Consider the following 18,096-nt stretch of genomic DNA (forward strand, 5'->3'; position numbering starts at 1 on the left):
GAAAAGAAAACATAAGGATGAATTATTTAGTAATAGTGTTTTGGACTCCGTGTAATCATCAGAGTAATTAGAAATTTTACGGAAAATAGAAGTATAGGGTAAGGTGGAGCAATCTAGTAAAATTTTTGGTAAACATAAGTGGCTTTTGGAGGCGTACAATTTCTAGGAGTAGAAACTGTGTTGAGAAAATATAATGGAAAATTGTTACGGAAAAAGAACGATTCTTAGAGTTTTACATGGTCATGGAAGTCTTAAATAAGGATCTATAAGGAGAATCACTTTCTAGTTATAGTAGGAATGAAAAGTTTTCTCGAATCTTGTGATTATAGTTTATGAGTGATCTTGGCACAAGTGAAGAAACGGACAAGCAATTTGGAGAGAGCCCCACCTATTTTCATACATCCAAGGGATTTTAAGAATTCAGGGGCTGCCAATTGTCAACTAAAGACAAAAACAAAATCCTGAAGTTAAGGGGAAAATCTAATCTAAAACCAAGAGTAGTTCATTATAGGTTAGAGTAAAAAGTTGGAAGTTGAAAGTTTTGAGCTATAAGTGATGATTTGGCATAAGTTATTACTATGAGTGGTTAGGTTACATAAATCTGGTATGGAAGTTAATGGTTGATTATTTTTGTTTTAGGTGATGAGATTTTAAATTAAAAGGTTTTTGTAAAAGGAGGAGATTTTGGGTCTATTATTAAGTCAATTATGACTTAGGAATCTCAGTAGGTAGAAGTCGTATGTTGATTTTAGGAGAAAACCGTTAGAGTAATATCTTCTTATTAGTAAGTTCAACCACGAGTGTGGGAGAAGCTCTTCACACGAGGAAATTTCTCTTAAGCACATCAGTCAACATTCATTTAGTTTTAATGCTACTTAACTAAGAAAGTGTGTGTTAGATCTTTCTCACATTTTAGAAGTAGATGCGACTACAAAAAAAAGAAGATGGTATAGAAAACCATCGAATAGAATGACTTAGAGGAAAGATCATCTACTTAGTCAAAGTAGTTTGGGAAAGAAGAGTAAATGAATTTACAAGGAAATTAGAAGATAAGGTGAAATAATCATAACCTTATTTTATGTCCAATTTTCGAGGACGAAAATTTTTGTTGTTGGGGAGAATGTAAGACCCATAAAAAAATAAAAATATATATATATATATATATATATAGTAGTAAATTTTAGCATTTTATTAGTAATAATAATTTTAGTGGATAGAAAAATGTAAATTTTGGATATAAAATTATAGTAATTTTATAAGGAGAAGTTAAAATTTTTGATAACTTATTTAGTATTTTTTTTAAGAAAATCGAATAGTAAAAATTGAATAGTGAATAGTAAAAAGTGAATAGTAAATAGTAAATAGTAAAAAAAAAATAATAATAAAAATAAATTTTCAGCATTAAGATTCCTTAGCATGGAAGAAATTAGTAGGTAGAAACTAAGATCAGATTTGGTGAGTAAATGATTAAAATATTATTTTTTAAATAATATTAAAATAATAAATAATATTAAAATATTAATGAATAGTAAATTTTTTTTTACCTATAAATAGCCATAGGAGGGAAGGGTATTTTGCACCAAAAAAAAAGAGGAATCAAGTGAGAGCTTGAGAAATAGAGAAGAAAGAGTTAGGGAGAAATTTTTAGTTGCAAGAAGAGTAGAGGTTCTGAAGAATTTCAGGGAAACAAATTCGGAGTAGGAGATTAAGTCTGGAATAGAGGTAAGGGGAGCTAATCTTTCTTGTATATGATTTTTATCCATGTTATGATAATGAATATGAGTTATGAGTATGTTAAAATTTTGGTAATGGTAGTTATCTATTCACTTATATAAATTTAGTTTTCATGATTATAATTTTCTTATTTTCAAGTTAGTATGGTAAAAATTTTCTTTTAATTATTTTGACCGTTGGATTTAGCTAAAATTTTAATATATGAATCTTAAGACCTATTTCTTCACTTTGACCGTTGGGATTTGTAATTAGAAGTCTGTACTTAGAGAAATAAATCCTGCATGTTTGAGTAAATTAATTACCCCTGTAGATCTGTTACTGAGTCATCTCGGTAAAATATATATTACGACTTATTTGACCGTTAGATCAACTTGAAAATTTTATATATGATTTCTAAGATATATTAATACACTTTGACCGATCGGATTATAAATTGAAAGTCTATGTTTGGAGAAAATAATTTTTAAGTTTTGAAAAAATCTGATGAACACTATATTTCTGTTCTTAAGTTATTATGGTAAAAATTTCATATATATTTTATTTACCGTTAGATTGAGCCCAAAATTTAGTATGTAATTCATAAGACATATTAAGTCATTTTGACCGTTCAGATTTGTAATTAAATGTTTGTGCTTAGGGAAAATTAGTTCCGCATTTTGAGTATAATTGAAAACCACTTAAAATTCTGCACCTAAGTTACCTCGGTAAAACCTCAATATCTATCTAGTTAACCGTTGGATCAACCTGAAATTTTAATATATAGTTTATAACAAATAGTGAATTATTGTGACCATTCAGATTTGAAATCGGAGTTACAGATTTATAGATATTAATTTCGTATCTTCTCAGAGATCTCAATATTGCTTAAATTTCTATTTTTTGATATCTATATTAAATTTCGGTGTTAATATTATATGCTGTTGTTTTAAATCTGTAAATAAGAAATTTGTTAAAAACTATTTGAGGAACACTTTGGCTAAGGAAAGACTTGGTACTTAAGTTGTCCATTGTGACGCACCTCTCTTTCCTGGAAGTCTACTCGACAAGTTTTTAACTTAAATCCTATTGAACAGATTATGTACTGTTAAATTATTGTGTAATATATCTTGTTGGAATATATTCAGTTTGTATGATTTCTGAAATAATTGGACTTTATTAGATTTGAATTTATGCATCTGAATATGATTGTGAATTATAATGATGTGATTTATGTGGAGAGTATGTGAATGTATGCGATATAGTCAATTTGTATGACTTTTGGGATGGATGGACGTGATGCATATTGGTGTATGCATTCTGATTTGGTGTTTGATGCATATTGGTGTATGCATGATGCATATTGGTGTATGCATGATGCATATTGGTGTATGCATGATGCATATTGGTGTATGCATGATGCATATTGGTGTATGCATTCTGATTTGGTGTTTGATATATATTGATGCATGCAATGTGGTTTAGTGTGTAACTCATATTTGTTTATGTAATTTGATCTGGTATAGTGAGCATAGTATGGTTTGATATCGAGGTATGTTTATTGTATTGAATTGTTAGCTCACCCTTACATGTGTGTGCATGTGAATGCGATGATCGTATAATGCGTGATATTATACGGGAGCAGATGAAGAAATGTCGTCTGAAGCAATACGAATGAAGAAAGAGATCGAAGATAAGTTAGAAGGATTCAAGTTATACTTAGGAGTTTATAGTTGAAATCTGAGTTTAAAATATGTATATCAACTGTGAATTTTTAAGTGTGAGATTACGGGATGTTACCGTAAATGTAATAATATGAATTATCCAATGTGAGATATTGGGATGTTACACTTCCCCATACGTTCCCGTATCGACAAAACCAATAATCATGCATTGGATGAGTTAAACAAAGCAAGCATTGAGCAAAGAGGAAAAACCCTAACTAATGATGAAAGAAAGCATAAGTCTTAGATTAAGATGCAAGCACAAATTCCATATATGAGAGCTTCAAAAGATTACATTGATTCCCCAACAAACATACAACGTTTAGTTCACCATATTCATGGTGAACCTAGATGAACAATAATGAAAGAATGAAAGAGATAGAAAAACCCGAGAGAGAGAAGAGTTGTCACCATCTCCCAATCTACCCCCAAGGGGTGAAAAAGAGAGTGTTTGCTTCGTTTCTACCAAAGATATCAACCCTAAGACATCTAGGTCTTTAAATAGGACATAAAAATAATAGAAAACGGGTCCAGGCCCAAACAGATCATAAAATCGCATAAAACTGGCCCAAAACTTGTCTGGTTGACTTTTTTCGTATTCTGGTTGACTGGTTGACTTTTTGGTTGATTGGTTGACTTTTCTGGTTGACTGGTTGACTTTTCTGGTTTCTGGTTGACTTTTCTGATTCCATCTCTCTCCTTCTTCACTTCTTTCACTAAATTCACCTTAAAACCTGCACAAAAACACTGAAATCAAGCATAAACCTGTCCAGCTCTCTTATTTCTGAAAATATGCATAAAAGCATGATTTCAAGCTAGTTTCTAAGTGTAAAGGTTGCTTTTTGTGTCAATTTTAAGCATGAAAATAACAATTTTTCAACTGTTATCACCTCCCAATGAGAAAGGAAACAAACTAAGCTTTATTGCATCATCCGACACACCATTGATCTTCACTTTGTTTCAAATCTCATTGAATGTGGTGAGATGCTCATATGGACTTTCATGTGATAGCCCATTAAATTGGTTGCTCTTTACCAATTATAGCAATGTCGGTTTCACCTCCATGTTTGTAGCATTGACCCTCGGCCTAGCAATTCTATTAAAGTGATGAGGGCCAACAACAGTGGTGTAATCCGTCACAGTACGTCTACCATTGTTCTCTCCGGCCATATCCTCAGTGCTTTGGTTGGATCTTTGTGGTGAGGGTTGTAGAAGTGTTTCCAGAGAAGTAAATAGTTCTCTAGAAGTTCAGATCCTCCTTCTCCTTCTACTTTCGTCCAATCCTTCAAGAAGAGATTCCAAAGTTTTCTTGCTTGTAGTCCGAATTGTACCCTGCACACACAAGGAAACAAGTTCCTAGAAAAATTGTTAGCACAAAAAGATAGAAAAGATAAACTAAAAAGATAGAAAGATAAACTAAAAAAAATAGAAAGATAAAAAATAAAAACAAAAAGATAAAAAGATAAAAAGATAAAAATCAAGTCAAAGTTAATCAATATCACACAAATAGAATAGTTAAACCACGAGTCCCCGGCAACGGCGCCAAAAACTTGTTAACCCTCGACAAGTGTAACTGAATCGTATCAAGTAATAATAAATGGTAAGACCAAGTATCGTTTCCCAAAGGACTCACGACTAACTAGTTATGTGATTTGTTGATTAAATTAGACTTTTGAACGAAGTTTTGAAGATTTAAATGCAAATATCGAAAAGTAAATATGAATGCATGTATTGATCAATTGTATCAAAAGAAGCAAAAGTGATTGAAATATATGATGATGATGTTGTTGGCAATTCATCCTATCCACTCTCACGTATTCAAGAATTCATCTTCTTCATTAATGCTAATGCCACTTTCTAATATAACTTAAAACCAATGTCTTGGTGAAGAAAGTCTACTCCTAATCACTAGTTTACAATGTCTTGTCTCCCTAGCAATTATTCATGCATTACATTCGTACATAAGCTTAAAGGCAACCAATCCTCCTATTCCTATGTCTAGGCAATATTACTATTGGGAGAATTTCTTCATGTCTAGATTTATCTATATGTGTCCATCCAAATAAAATCAATGATCATGCAATTGAATGAGTTAAACAAAGCATGCATAAAGTATAGAAGAAAAACCCTAACAATTAATGAAAGAAAGCATATGAATTAAAGATGAAGGTTTAGTTCATCATAATCATGGTGAAAATAAATGAACAATAATGAAAGAATGAAAGATAGAACCCTAGAATTTTAACCCTCGGCAAGTGTAACTGAATCGTATCAAGTAATAAAACTTGTAAGACCAAGTATCGTTCTCCCAAAGGACTCACAGCCTAGACAGTTATGTGATTTATAGATTATCTAAGACTTGTAGAACCAATTCTTGTAGATTTTAAATGCAAAATACTGGAAAGTAAATATCAATGCATGTATTGATCAATGGGCAAGAAGAAACAGAACACGTGGTTTGAAATATATGAATGAATATGTTGTTGGGGATTATCAATTTCATCCTATCAACTCTCATGTAATCATGAATTCATCTTTCTTTATTAATTGTTAATGTCACTTTCTAAATTACCTTAAACCCAATGTCTCAATGAAGAAAGCCTAATCATAATCACTAGTTTACAATGTCTTGTCTCCCTAGCAATTACTCCTATGTCTAGGTTTATAGTACTATTGGGAGAGATTCCCCAGATCTAGATTTCCCCGTATGAGTCCATATCGACAACATCAATAATCATGACATCGAATGAGTTAAACAATGCATGCTTTGAGCAAAGAGGAAAAACCCTAACAATTAATGAAAAAAAGCATGTATCTTAAAAAAGATCTTGAAGAACAAATTCAATACATGAGACCTTCAAAGGATTTACATTGATTCCCCAACAACAATAAAGGTTTAGTTCACCATATTCATGGTGAAACTAGATGAAATACAATGAAAGAGTGAAAGATAAAACCCTACAAAGGTGAGAAGGGAGCTGTAGCATCCAAAATCCTCCTCTAAGGGGTGAAAGAGTGTGTTTCTGCTTCCTCCCAGCCAAAGATGACTGACCTAGGTTAACTAAGTGCGTGACTTCTATTCTGCCCCTCAGCTTCAGTTTTTCCCCTCAACGATGACTACGGGTCTTCAAAGTGCCGCTCAGCGGTAAATGGCGCTGAGCGGTACTTGCGGCTTCTTCCTTTAATGCACTTTTTCTTCCTTTTCTAAATCCAACTCTTAGCTCCTTCACTTCTTTCACTCAATTCATCTCAAAAACCTGCAAAAACAAGGAAATCAAGCATAAAACCTGTCCAACTCTCTTATTTCCAAAACTTCAACAAAAACATGATTCCAAGCTAGTTTCTAAGTCATAAAGGTTGTCCTTAAGGTCAAATTTAAGTATAAAAATAACAATTTTTCAACTGTTATCAACCCCTCAGCGGTGGGGGACTTCAGAGTACCGCTTAGTTGTAATTTTCGCTGAGCGGTACTTGCGGCTCTTCTTTTATGCACTTTTTCTTCCTTTTCTGACTCCAACTTATGGCTATTTCACTTCTTCCATTCAATTCATCTTAAAACCTGCAAAAATAAGGGAAACCAAGCATAAAACCCATCCAACTCTCTTATTTCCAAAACATAAGCAAAAGCATGATTACAAGTTAGTTTCTAAGTCATAAAGGTTCTCTTTAAGGTAAAAAGTAAGTCTAAAAATAACAGTTTTTCGACTATTATCAACGCGGTGGCCGAACGAGTGGTAGAAGCACGAATTTCTCTAATCAAACTAGTGAAGACGATGGAGGTGAGCAAAATGAGGGAAACAATAGAGGAGGAAGACAGTTTCGAGGCAGAGGAAGAAAGGAAAAAAGAAGTGTTCAATGCTACACCTGAAACAAGTTCGGGCACTACTCTGCATAATGTTGGCACAATGAAGCCGCGAAGAAGACCAAGAATGATGATGTGGCGAATCTTGTTTAGGAGGATTGTGATTCGGAGTCCGAACTTATTGTGCTGATGAGTACTCTAGAACGATTGGAAGAGGAGTTGTGTAGAGAGATAGTGCGGGACAGGTGTGAATGTGTATCTGAACGTGTGTTGCAGCCAAAAGCAACAAGCCATGAAGATGAGTGTCACGGTGGTACAGACCACGTGTTGTACTCGGAGAAGATGAACCATACAGTGAAGGTTGAAGAAGTTAAGGTGTTATTGCTGCTGATAACACTGAGAATGAAGGATGGTTATACAGAGTCGGTGATGATAGGCAGAAGAAGAAGAGGAGATCTAGAAAAGATGAGCATAGGCATGGTAAAAGGAGAAACAAACGTCGAAAGAAGAAACGAAGGAAACAAGAGTGGAAATAGCCCCGATGGTGAGAACTGTGGTGTTCGACTGAAATATTAGAAGTAAAGAGAGGCAGTCTAATATGATGGACGATCAGCCTGGCAAAGCTTGGAAGCTTAAATAATAACAAAATAGGTGGAGAGAGGATTATCAAATATTTTCCTTGTGGGTATAAACTGAACATTTTCGAGTGGAGAAAGGGAAGCTTCCTTGTGACGTATATTTGTATTTCTCTTTATATACATTACAGATTCAATAATATACATACAAATACTTTCCTCTTCTTTTGTTGTTAAGTGTTATTGTGAGAAAGAGAGTCTTCTGTTTGGTTTGCTAAATAAAGAAACCTAACCGTTTTACAAGGAGTCATACTCCTGATTGCTTTCACTTGCAAAGCGTTATGATTTCATGAATAGTTAATTACAATGCCAAATAAGGATCAATATTACAAAACAGTGTTAGCATCAAGTTTAATGAGATAATATAATTTAGGATTAATAATCGCGTTTCACGTTACTTAAAAGTGATCAAAATCGTGACATGAAACGTATTGGAATTCTGATGATCTTTTTCCTCATTGAATAGCTTACCCAAAAGCCAAAATTTGATATTTTTGTGACAAATTGAAAGTCAAGGGAATTACAAGTAGCTATGATTCTTTGAGAGATAAGATACGCCTTGTGCAATGCCCTTGCAGATGATAGAGAACTGAACCTACTTTTCATGATTCACAAAATCCAGATAGAAATCAATTCTAAGTGTAATGTTGATGTAATCGTGTAAACAAATGCAGCATGCCTATACCAAATAGTAGCTGAGTAATGTTACATTCTCTGAGTACTCATAACAAAAAGTCGTTCATCCCTCTCAATTCAGCATCCATGTAACTTCATGATGTTACTATGTTGCACTGCAGAAGTAGCATAAACCTAAGTTTTAAACTTCGAGAGTTTCCTTGATGAGATTATGCAGAATAACATAAAAAAGGGACATATGACAGGAAAACAGAGGGAGGCAATCAAGACACGGATGATTTCCTCTTTAGCTTTTTCTTTATCCCTACTATATTCATCATATTCTTAGGTAGTGTAGATACAAGTTCACTCGTTCTAGTTTATTTTGGTTTCCTTTTAACTGAATCAAACCTTTCATAATAGTGCTTGACACAAGGCTCAAGGTCAGAATGAGGTTTGGAACAAACCGTTTTGGATTGCATGGGAATTTGAAGTTACATAAGGCATCTTACTCCCTGTTCTATTCTTAGCTTCTACATCATAACAAGGTTCCGAACAATCAAGAAGCACAACTTCTGTTCCCTTCACACGTATAAACACAAAAATCACAGACTAATACTATGACAAAGCAGCAGGCAGCAAGCAGCAATAAGGATTTGTTCTTGCAAGGTCACTATAGAACAACCACCTCTTGATCAGTAGCATCTTGCACTCCTTCATCATTAGTCTTTCCTTCATTCTGATGTTCGACATCATAAGTTGCATGGACAGCGACAAAAAAATAGTACAGAAACATGACAGCAGTGCAAACGATGAACCTCCAGAAAGCCTCGGTGCCCAAAGAGCCCATGAGAAAGAGGTTGGTGGCAACGGACAAGGAGGGGAGCCAGGGAACCAAGGGAACTCCCCAGACCTTGGGAGCTCTCTGCTTGGGAAGCAAACTCATACCCAAAGTTCCCAAAAACCAAACACAAGCCGCAACCGTGTAACCGATCCAACCGAGTATCCGTGAATGCCAAAGCGCAGCCCCAACAGCAGAAGAACCAACAATCACAAACAAGCAGATAAGAACTCTGGCTAACTCACTCTTGCCAGTGCTCTCCCTGGAATAGTACCTCCTCACAAGCAGCGCAACAGCCATAAGCATGAAAATGAAGAGCGTGCTGATGGAGAAAACACTAGAGAGAACATCCAAGCTAGAGAAAAGAGCGATGACAGAGCTACAAAGAGTGGTCAAGAGAGTGGCATTCACAGGGGTTCCTGTTTTGGGGTGAACGAGGGCGAAGAAAGGTGGGATCATGTGCGATCTTGCAATCTGAGTGGTGTACCTAGCTTGACCCATGGACCCAACAAGCAAGCTTGTAGTCATCCCCTTCAACGCACAAATGCTCACAAGGTACTTAGCCCAACTCATCCCAATCTGAACAAAGGCCACGGAGTAAGCAGCGTCAGCGTCAACTTCAGTGTACTTCACCATGCTCACAAGGGACAAAGCCATCAAGCAGTAGATCACCGTAATCATGCTCATTGACCCAACCAGACCAATAGGTATGTCCCTTGAAGGCTTTTTCGTCTCTTCAGCCATCGTCGCCACCATGTCGAAACCGCTGTACGACCAGTACACCACGGCGGCGGCGTTGAAAACACCGTCCACGCCGAAAGGGGCAAACGGCGACAAGTTCGACGCCTTTCCGTGGACGAAGCCGATTATAATTATGAACGCGATCACCAATGTGGTGATCAGGGAACTCATCCAGGTTAAGATCGAGGTTTTGCGGGTACCGCTAACGGCAATGCCGTTGGTGATGAGAAGAACCGCCACGGCTAACGGATCGAGCAGGTCAAACCCGGGTTTGAACCCGGGGATCCGGATCCGGAAGAAGTCCGGGTCAGATTTCACCATGGAGGCGAAGTAGGAAGACCAGGAGCGGCCGAGCCCGGCGGCACCGACGAGAGCCTCCAGCAGGATGTTGCCGGCGGCGACGAAAGCGAGGAAGTCGCCGAGCTCGATGCGGAGGAAGGAGAAGGAGCCACCGGCGACTGGAACGTCGACGGCGAACTCGGTATAGCAGAGGGCGGAGAGGAGGGCGGAGAAGCCGGAGGCAGCGTAGGAGAGGACGATGGCGGGGCCGGCGTGGAACCGGGCCTCCTGTCCGGTGACGACGAAGATACCGGAGCCGACCACCGAGCCGAAGGCCAACCAGCTGAGGTCCCACCAGGTGAGGCAGCGGTTCATGCGGTGCTCGCTGGCAAGGGGGAGCACGAGCAGCTCGTGCGAGTCGCTCGAGCGGTTCAGAAGACGGTCCCTGAGGCGCGGACACGTGTCAGCCAACGCCTCGCAGTAGGATTTCCCGTTCTCGAATGACTTCTCCGGGAAGAAGTCCCGCTTGCTCCACCGCCAGTAGCTTCGATTCTCCGGCGCCGACGACGGTTCCATCGGCACTGTCAGAGGAGCACAATTTCAACGGTTGTTGACTTTTGACCACAGTCCAACGACCCCCCACCTTGTTTCATTTTCTGTTTAAGTATAAAACTTCTCTTATAATAATAAATAAAAAAGATCAGAACTTTTAAAGTATGTATGCCTATATGAATACTTCAATTTATTAATATTAATATATTGTGTACTAACGAATTCATTTTAATAATTTTATTTCATAATCTTTTCTAAACAACGTAACTATTAAATGAATAAAATTAAAACATTAGATAAAAAATATTTATGATTATGCAGATTTTTTCTTGGAATATAAAAATCAACTCATGGAAAACATGTTACCTCAATAATATAATATAAAAGTTTTTCCAAATAATGACGGTATAAAAGAATGGATATTAATTCCTAAAGGAACCTGAACTCAAATGTATGTTAGATACATTGACACCCCGACACCAGCGTCCACACATTTCGTAATCAACTTTTTCTGCTTAAATCTTTCAAAAAAAAATTTTCAGTTAAAGTAATATTTTACTTCTCTAAAATTAATTAAATTATGAAATTATAATGTTTCGATTTTTTAGTAAAGATCACCGTTTATCTCTCATTTTCCTCTCATCATCGTTTAGTCAGATTTAAAGATTACATAAAGAATATACTATGTCAAAATCCGTATATATTTAACAGTTAGTCATATTAAATATAAGGAAAATGATACTCGAACAACCAAATTTGACAACATTTGAACACGGCACACGTGTCAGCGTTTGAACGGTCCACGTTTTAAAGAGAAAAAGCTGCTGAAATCTGAGAAAACCTGGGAACGTGGCGAGGGACGGGCACGGGCAGTTTAGGGTGTGCGTTTCAAATTTGAAATGATATTCGAACTTGGTAGAGAGAGAAGCGGCGCGAACATTTGGGGACGCCATCCGTGTGACCTAGACAGAGAGACGAGAGAGTTGGAGAAAGGGTTCACGAGCGAGAGAGAGACGGAGTGCTTGCCGGAGTGCCGCCGTTCACTGTTGAAGGCCGTGTCGGAGAGATCGAACGCCTCCAGCCCGTTCCGTTTCAAGGGCGCCGAAGGTCTGACGTCGACCGGTCGAAGCGAACACGGCATCGTGTTCCGTCCGTTCCGGCCCAGCGACTTAGGGAGGCGTTGAAGGTATCGCTTCGTCCCAGGTGGTTCCGTCCCTGTCCCGGAGTGCCGCCGGAGTGCCGCGGGAGCTTGGCCGGAGTGTCGCCGGAGTGTGGACTGTTCGGTGGACGTAAAAGAAAGGGAAGAAGGTGTAAGAAAGGGAAGAAGGTTATTTTCATGCAACAGCCAATTTTGTTGAATATGTAAGAGAGAATGAGATTAAGGTGAGGGATTTATGTTGTTTTCTTTCTTTATTTGTGATATTTCATTTGAATTCTGTTGATAAATTAGGGATCCTTGCAAGATGCATGGCTTGATAATATTGAATTTGATCCAAAATATTCTTCATTAAAATCTGTACCAACTAATGATGTGGATGAGGGCATGCCTGACCTTTCTTCTAAAGATATTGCCGTCATGAAGAGGCGGATTACAAATGTTCTTGAACCTGGGGAAACGGTATGTATGTATTTTATCATTCTTAATTTTCTGATTTTTTATTTCTTTGTTCTACTGAAGTATCATTGTAAAATACAATATTTATTTTCCAATTCACTCCAGAGTAGTTGTAGATCATCCATTTGTTTTAGGCAATCACTGGTTTTTTATCATGAAAAGCGAGAGGTTTTTGATCGTGAAGCGGGTTAGTGTTATACACTATGCTTTATTCTACTTATATTATGTTTTGTTGTTTCATTATGTTTACATGGTTAACAACATGATGTAATATGCTGTTTGATTTTATAATTTATTTGATTTAACTACTTGGTTTTACTATTATAATACTGTTCAACTTATGTTGTTATTATGGTCATGATGCAAGATAGAACTTATTGTTCTATTATCAATATCATACATGGTGTTTGTTTATTCTTAGTGTTTGGAGAAACCATCTTTGGGCCTCCATATTAGTTAAGTGTTGGATTTTGGGGCAGGTTATTAATTTTCAATTTTTCCTTGGCTCTTCTTTCTTCTTTCTATGATGTTGTCGATATTTAGGTTTATGAGAAGGAGTGAAGGGTGCCTGTTTCGTGGTATTAACTGCTTAATGCTTATGCCTTCTACATTCTCCCCTTTTCAGAAGGATATGAGAAGTTAGCCCGGGCAAAAGAAGGCCCATCAAATCAACATTTGGATTTGGCTAGTGGAGAAGCCTCTAGCACTGGTGAAGGTGATTATGATATGTTTGCTGACGAGGATGATAACAGTAAGCCATCTACAGATGAAAATAATACAGTTAGTCAATCTTCATCGGACGCCATATTGTGTGGAGGAATGAAGTGTTGCAACATTTAGGGTTGTTACAAAATGGATAGTACGAATGTCATTTATGGATTTCTTATCACTCTTTGAAATTGTGATGATTAGGTTTGAATGTACATATTTTTTGTTACAAATCATCAAAGAAATGTTCAATAAATGACATAATCAATGGTTGAAGATCATTTGCATGTCCAATAAGTGTTAAAAAAAATTCATTAAAAAATCAATGTCATTTTGAAAGTTGAACTATCTCTGCAAAAACTTTGCTTGAACTCCCCACTTATTTGGTCTTTGCTACCAATGTTGTTTCTGTACAATGATTTTTACAAAGAATGGTTCCTTGGGCATGGAGTTTGATATAAAGGTGATAATCAATGTCTGAACATCACTTGTATGTCCAATAAGTCTTTAAAAAAAATTGGTTCACTTAAAATCAATGCTATTTTCTTGGTGAGTCTCCCCTTTTCTGTAAAATCCTCTTCTCCCAGCATCGAGAGTGTTGTAGTGGTGTAGTGATAACAGTTGAAAAACTGTTATTTTCATGCTTAAAAGTGATACTAAAAGCAACCTTTACACTTAGAAACTAGCTTGAAATCATGCTTTTCTTCATATTTTTAGAAATATGAGAGCTGGACAGGTTTATGCTTGATTTCAGTGTTTTTGTGCAGGTTTTAAGGTGAATTTGGTGAAAGAAGTGAAGAAGGAGAGAGATGAAATCAGAAAAGACAATAAAAAGGGCAAAAAGAGAAGCCGAAGTCACCGCTCAGCGGCAGTTTACCGCTGAGCGGCACTCAGGAGCTTGCGGGAGATCCGCTGAGGAGCAAAATGGCCGCTGAGGGGAGCAAAACAAGTCACGCACTCACCGCTGAGCGGTATTTTACCGCTGAGCGGCACTTTAATGGGCTTGGACTTAACTTTTTGTAATTTACGAATGATATATAAGCTTTAGGGTTTCCTAGGGTTAGGCATCTTTGGCAGAAACGAAGCAAACACTCTCTCTTCCACCCCTTTGAAGGAGGATCTTGGATGCTGAGGCTTCCTCTTCACCTTTTTAGGGTTTATTCTTTCATTCTTTCATTATAATTCATCTAGGTTCACCATGAATATGGTGAACTAAACTCTGTATGTTTGTTGGGGAATCAATGTAATCTTTTGAAGCTCTCATATATGGAATCTGTTTTTACATCTTTTAATTAAGACTTATGCTTTCTTTCATCATTAGTTAGGGTTTTTCCTCTTTGCTTAATGCTTGCATTGTTTAACTCATTCGATTCATGATTATTGGTTTTGTCGATACGTGCGCGTACGGGGAAGTCTAGATCCGGGGAATTTCTCCCAATTTTATATTGGTTGTCGTTAAGCTCCTGCACTTATGAACTGATCATTAGGAATGCTAGGAATTGTATGAACTCGTGATTAGGGAGAAGCCTTCTGGAAAGGTACATTAGAGAGTGGCATTAACAATGATGATTTGAATGTTGAATTCCTAAAATATATGAGAGTGGATAAGATGAAATTGACCCCCAACAACATATTCATACATATAATTCATTGAAAGTGTTTATCTTTTGTTTTCTTGCCATTGATCAAAAACTTCATGCATACATATTTAATTTTCGTCTTTTGCATATAAAACTCCAAATATTTCTTCTTTAAGTCTTAGCTAATCAAGAAACCACACAACTAAACTAGGCCGTGAGTCCTTTGGGAAGAACGATACTTGGTCTTACCAAGTTTTATTACTTGAACGATTTGGTCATACTTGCCGATTGAAAAACAAGTTTGTGACATCATAATTTGGTGTTCATAAATTTGTCCATCAAGTTTTTGGCGCCGCTGCCGGGGACTCGTGGTTTAACTGGTTAATTTGTGTGATTTTTGATTATCTTTGACTTATTTTTTTTATTTTATTTTAAATTTCGAATTTATTTTTATTTTATTTTTCTGTTTATATTTTTCAGTTTGTATTTTATTTGATTTGATTTTATTTTATTTTTCTGTTTTCTATTTTTTTGTTTTCTGTTTTTATTCTGTTTTCTGTTTTTATCTTCTGAATCTTATATCTTCTCTTATATCTTTTTGTGCTAACCAAATCTTTTCTAGGGTTTTGTGTTCTTATGTATGCAGGAGGCAATTCGAACTAGGAGCAAGAAAACAACAGAACCTCTGCTTGAAGGATTAGAAGATAGTAGACGGAGGAGAAGAATCAGAACATCTAGAGAACTTTTTCCTCCTCCGGGAACTCTGTTGCAACCATCACCACAAGGTTCTGACAATAGCACAGAAAATATGGAGAATAACAATGTTAGAAGAACTCTTGCTGATTACACCAATATAGCTGGACCTCAGCACTTTAACAGCATAGCTAGACCAAGAGTCAATGCAGCCAACATGGAGGTGAAACCAGCGTTGATCCAGCTGGTTAAGAGTAATCAATTTAATGGGTTGTCTCATGAAAGCCCATATGAGCACCTCACAACCTTTAATGAAATTTGCAATACAGTGAAGATAAATGGGGTGCCTGAGAAGCAATCAAACTTATCCTGTTTCCATTCTCATTAGGAGGCAACGTTAAGCTTTGGTTGAACTCTTTTCCAGAAGGGAGCTTTACAGAGTGGGAAGCTGTGGTGACAAAGTTCTTGAACAAATACTTCCCACAATCCAAGGTAAACAAAGGAAAGCAAGAGATCTCTTCTTTCAGGCAAGGCATGGAGGAATCACTAGGTCATGCATGGGACAGGTACAAAAGCCTATTAAGAAAGACTCCCACACATGGATTTGACGAAGTAGATGTAGTCCTAATCTTCCTTGGAGGTCTTGGTTCACAAACCAAGCTGATTTTAGATGCCTCAGCTGGAGGCAATATTAAATGGAAGACTCTAGAGGAAGCAACTGAAATAATTGAAAACATGGCTACTAATGACAATGAGCTTAATAGTGAAAGAGGAGCTCCTATTCAACAAAAAGGAGTTCTACAGTTGCAATCCAATGATGCCTTGCTAGCTCAAAACAAGATACTAACTCAACAATTGGAGAATCTCACAAAGATACTTGCACAACTGCCAAAAGAGTTAAAGACTGTTGTACAGGTTCAACCACAGATGTGTGAATTATGTGGTGATGACCACATAAATGGTCAATGCGCCTTTCCAGTGGAAGCTTTAGAGGATGTTAACTTCATGGCCAATCAATTTCCATACTGTCAGGGGAACTTCAATCAAGGGTGGACACCACACCCAAGCATTGGTCACGGACAAAGTGGGCAAGTTGGACAAGAAGGGCAATTTAACAAGCAACAACAACAACCAACCTTATGGCAACAAATTTCTATAATTAATGAAAGATCAATAAGGATGGAAGAAACTCTTCAACAATTCATACAGAAAACTGAATCTTCTCAAAAGAGCACTGAAGCTGCTATTAAGAACTTGGAGATTCAAATGGGTCAGATTACTAAGCAGTTGGAAGAAAGGCCTGACAAGAATTATGGGGCTAATACTGAGGTTAACCCCGGGGAAGAGTGTAAAGTGCTAGTGAATGTAAATATTGAAAAAGTTGAGTTGGAAAAATGATGGAATCCTACTTGACGTAGTCCTCTTTTTGTAATTTACTTTTTATAGTTTAGCTCTTAAGGAGCATGGGTTACTATAAATACCCAGCTCCTCTAGTGTATTGTCACTTTTGAGCTTAATGAGAATTTGATTTTCTGAACTTCAGAAATAATTCTCTCTTGAAAGTCACATGCTAGAGAGTCCAAAGACTCCCTCTAGCCACCTTCCTTGCACACTGCCTTCATTCTCATTTTTCTTGAATTCCACTGTGCTCCATTTATTTCTCTCGTTTCCTCGCTACCATTCTTCGCTGCTACCTCACATCAGCACTCCAAACTGCCTACACCTTCAGCAGCCACGCGTCCTCTTTCGTATCCTCATCAGCACACCACTCTTCACTTATTTTTCATTCACGTTTGTCTCTCGAGAGTGTTCTTCATCATCACCAACCATTTTTCATCACAGATCCATTTCTTTGCCTCAGTAAGTCTCAGATTCACCAGTTTCTTCATCTTTATTCCACTGTCACCAAATCATCTGCACCTTTGGTTAGGGTTTCTTTATCTTTCATCCTTTTCTTTAGATTTATCCGATTAAAACCATTCTTCTACCGTTTAAACACCTTTAATCGATTTGATCTTCATTATCCACTTCGTTTTGAACCGATTAATCGGTTCAGTTTGATGTTCTTCACCTTTCTAGAGTTCCTCCGGTCCAGATTAGGGTTCTTCGTGTTCATTCTCAGATTTACTTTGTTCTCTTCCGATTTCTCTCTTGATCTAGAGTGTCCTATCAATTCCGCTGCGTCATCTCTCTGGAGGAAGCTTCGAGGAGTCCGCGTCGCATCTTCGGTCTATCCTCGGGCGTTCGTCCATCAAGTGGTATTCAGAGCAAGGTCGAACACGCTTCGAAGGTAAGTATCTCGGTTCCGCGTCTCTGTTTCGATTCTACTGTTCTTGCGTTTGATTCGCGTCTCTGTCTTTGTTTCTAGTTATGTCTTGATTCTGAGTTTGTTGATTTGTTGTAATATGTGTTTGTCTCTGTGTTCTGGTTTAACGCTGTGCGTTTAACTTCTTTTATTTTCGCATTTCTGTTTCGTTCATTGTTTCTGTTTTGAGTTTTGTTTCATTTGATTCAGTGTTGCTTTTTGTTTGTCTCGCGTCTTTGATTCAAATCGTGTTGATCTGTTTAGCTTATGCGTTGTTCATCATTTCTTTTACTGTC

General features: G+C 37.1%; 2 protein-coding genes across 2 annotated transcripts; one reads left to right on the forward strand and one right to left on the reverse strand.

The window, feature by feature from the left end:
• Window positions 1-8,930: 8,930 nt before the first annotated feature.
• On the reverse strand, window positions 8,931-11,036 carry CAT8 (cationic amino acid transporter 8). Its single transcript, XM_047294906.2, has one exon. It carries the CDS (start codon window positions 10,921-10,923, stop codon window positions 9,160-9,162), a length of 1,764 nt encoding a protein of 587 aa, XP_047150862.2. The 5' UTR covers window positions 10,924-11,036; the 3' UTR covers window positions 8,931-9,159.
• A 762-nt stretch (window positions 11,037-11,798) lies between these two features.
• LOC148195213 (uncharacterized) lies at window positions 11,799-13,354 on the forward strand. The gene is made up of 5 exons (XM_088095123.1): window positions 11,799-11,856; window positions 11,952-12,177; window positions 12,219-12,282; window positions 12,350-12,701; window positions 13,140-13,354. Exons 1-5 carry the CDS (start codon window positions 11,799-11,801, stop codon window positions 13,352-13,354), a joined length of 915 nt encoding a protein of 304 aa, XP_087951249.1.
• Window positions 13,355-18,096: the final 4,742 nt, after the last annotated feature.

This window comes from Vigna umbellata, chromosome 7 (genome assembly GCF_029865625.1).
Source record: "Vigna umbellata cultivar VRB3 chromosome 7, Vumbellata_1.0, whole genome shotgun sequence".
Lineage (NCBI taxonomy): Eukaryota > Viridiplantae > Streptophyta > Magnoliopsida > Fabales > Fabaceae > Vigna > Vigna umbellata.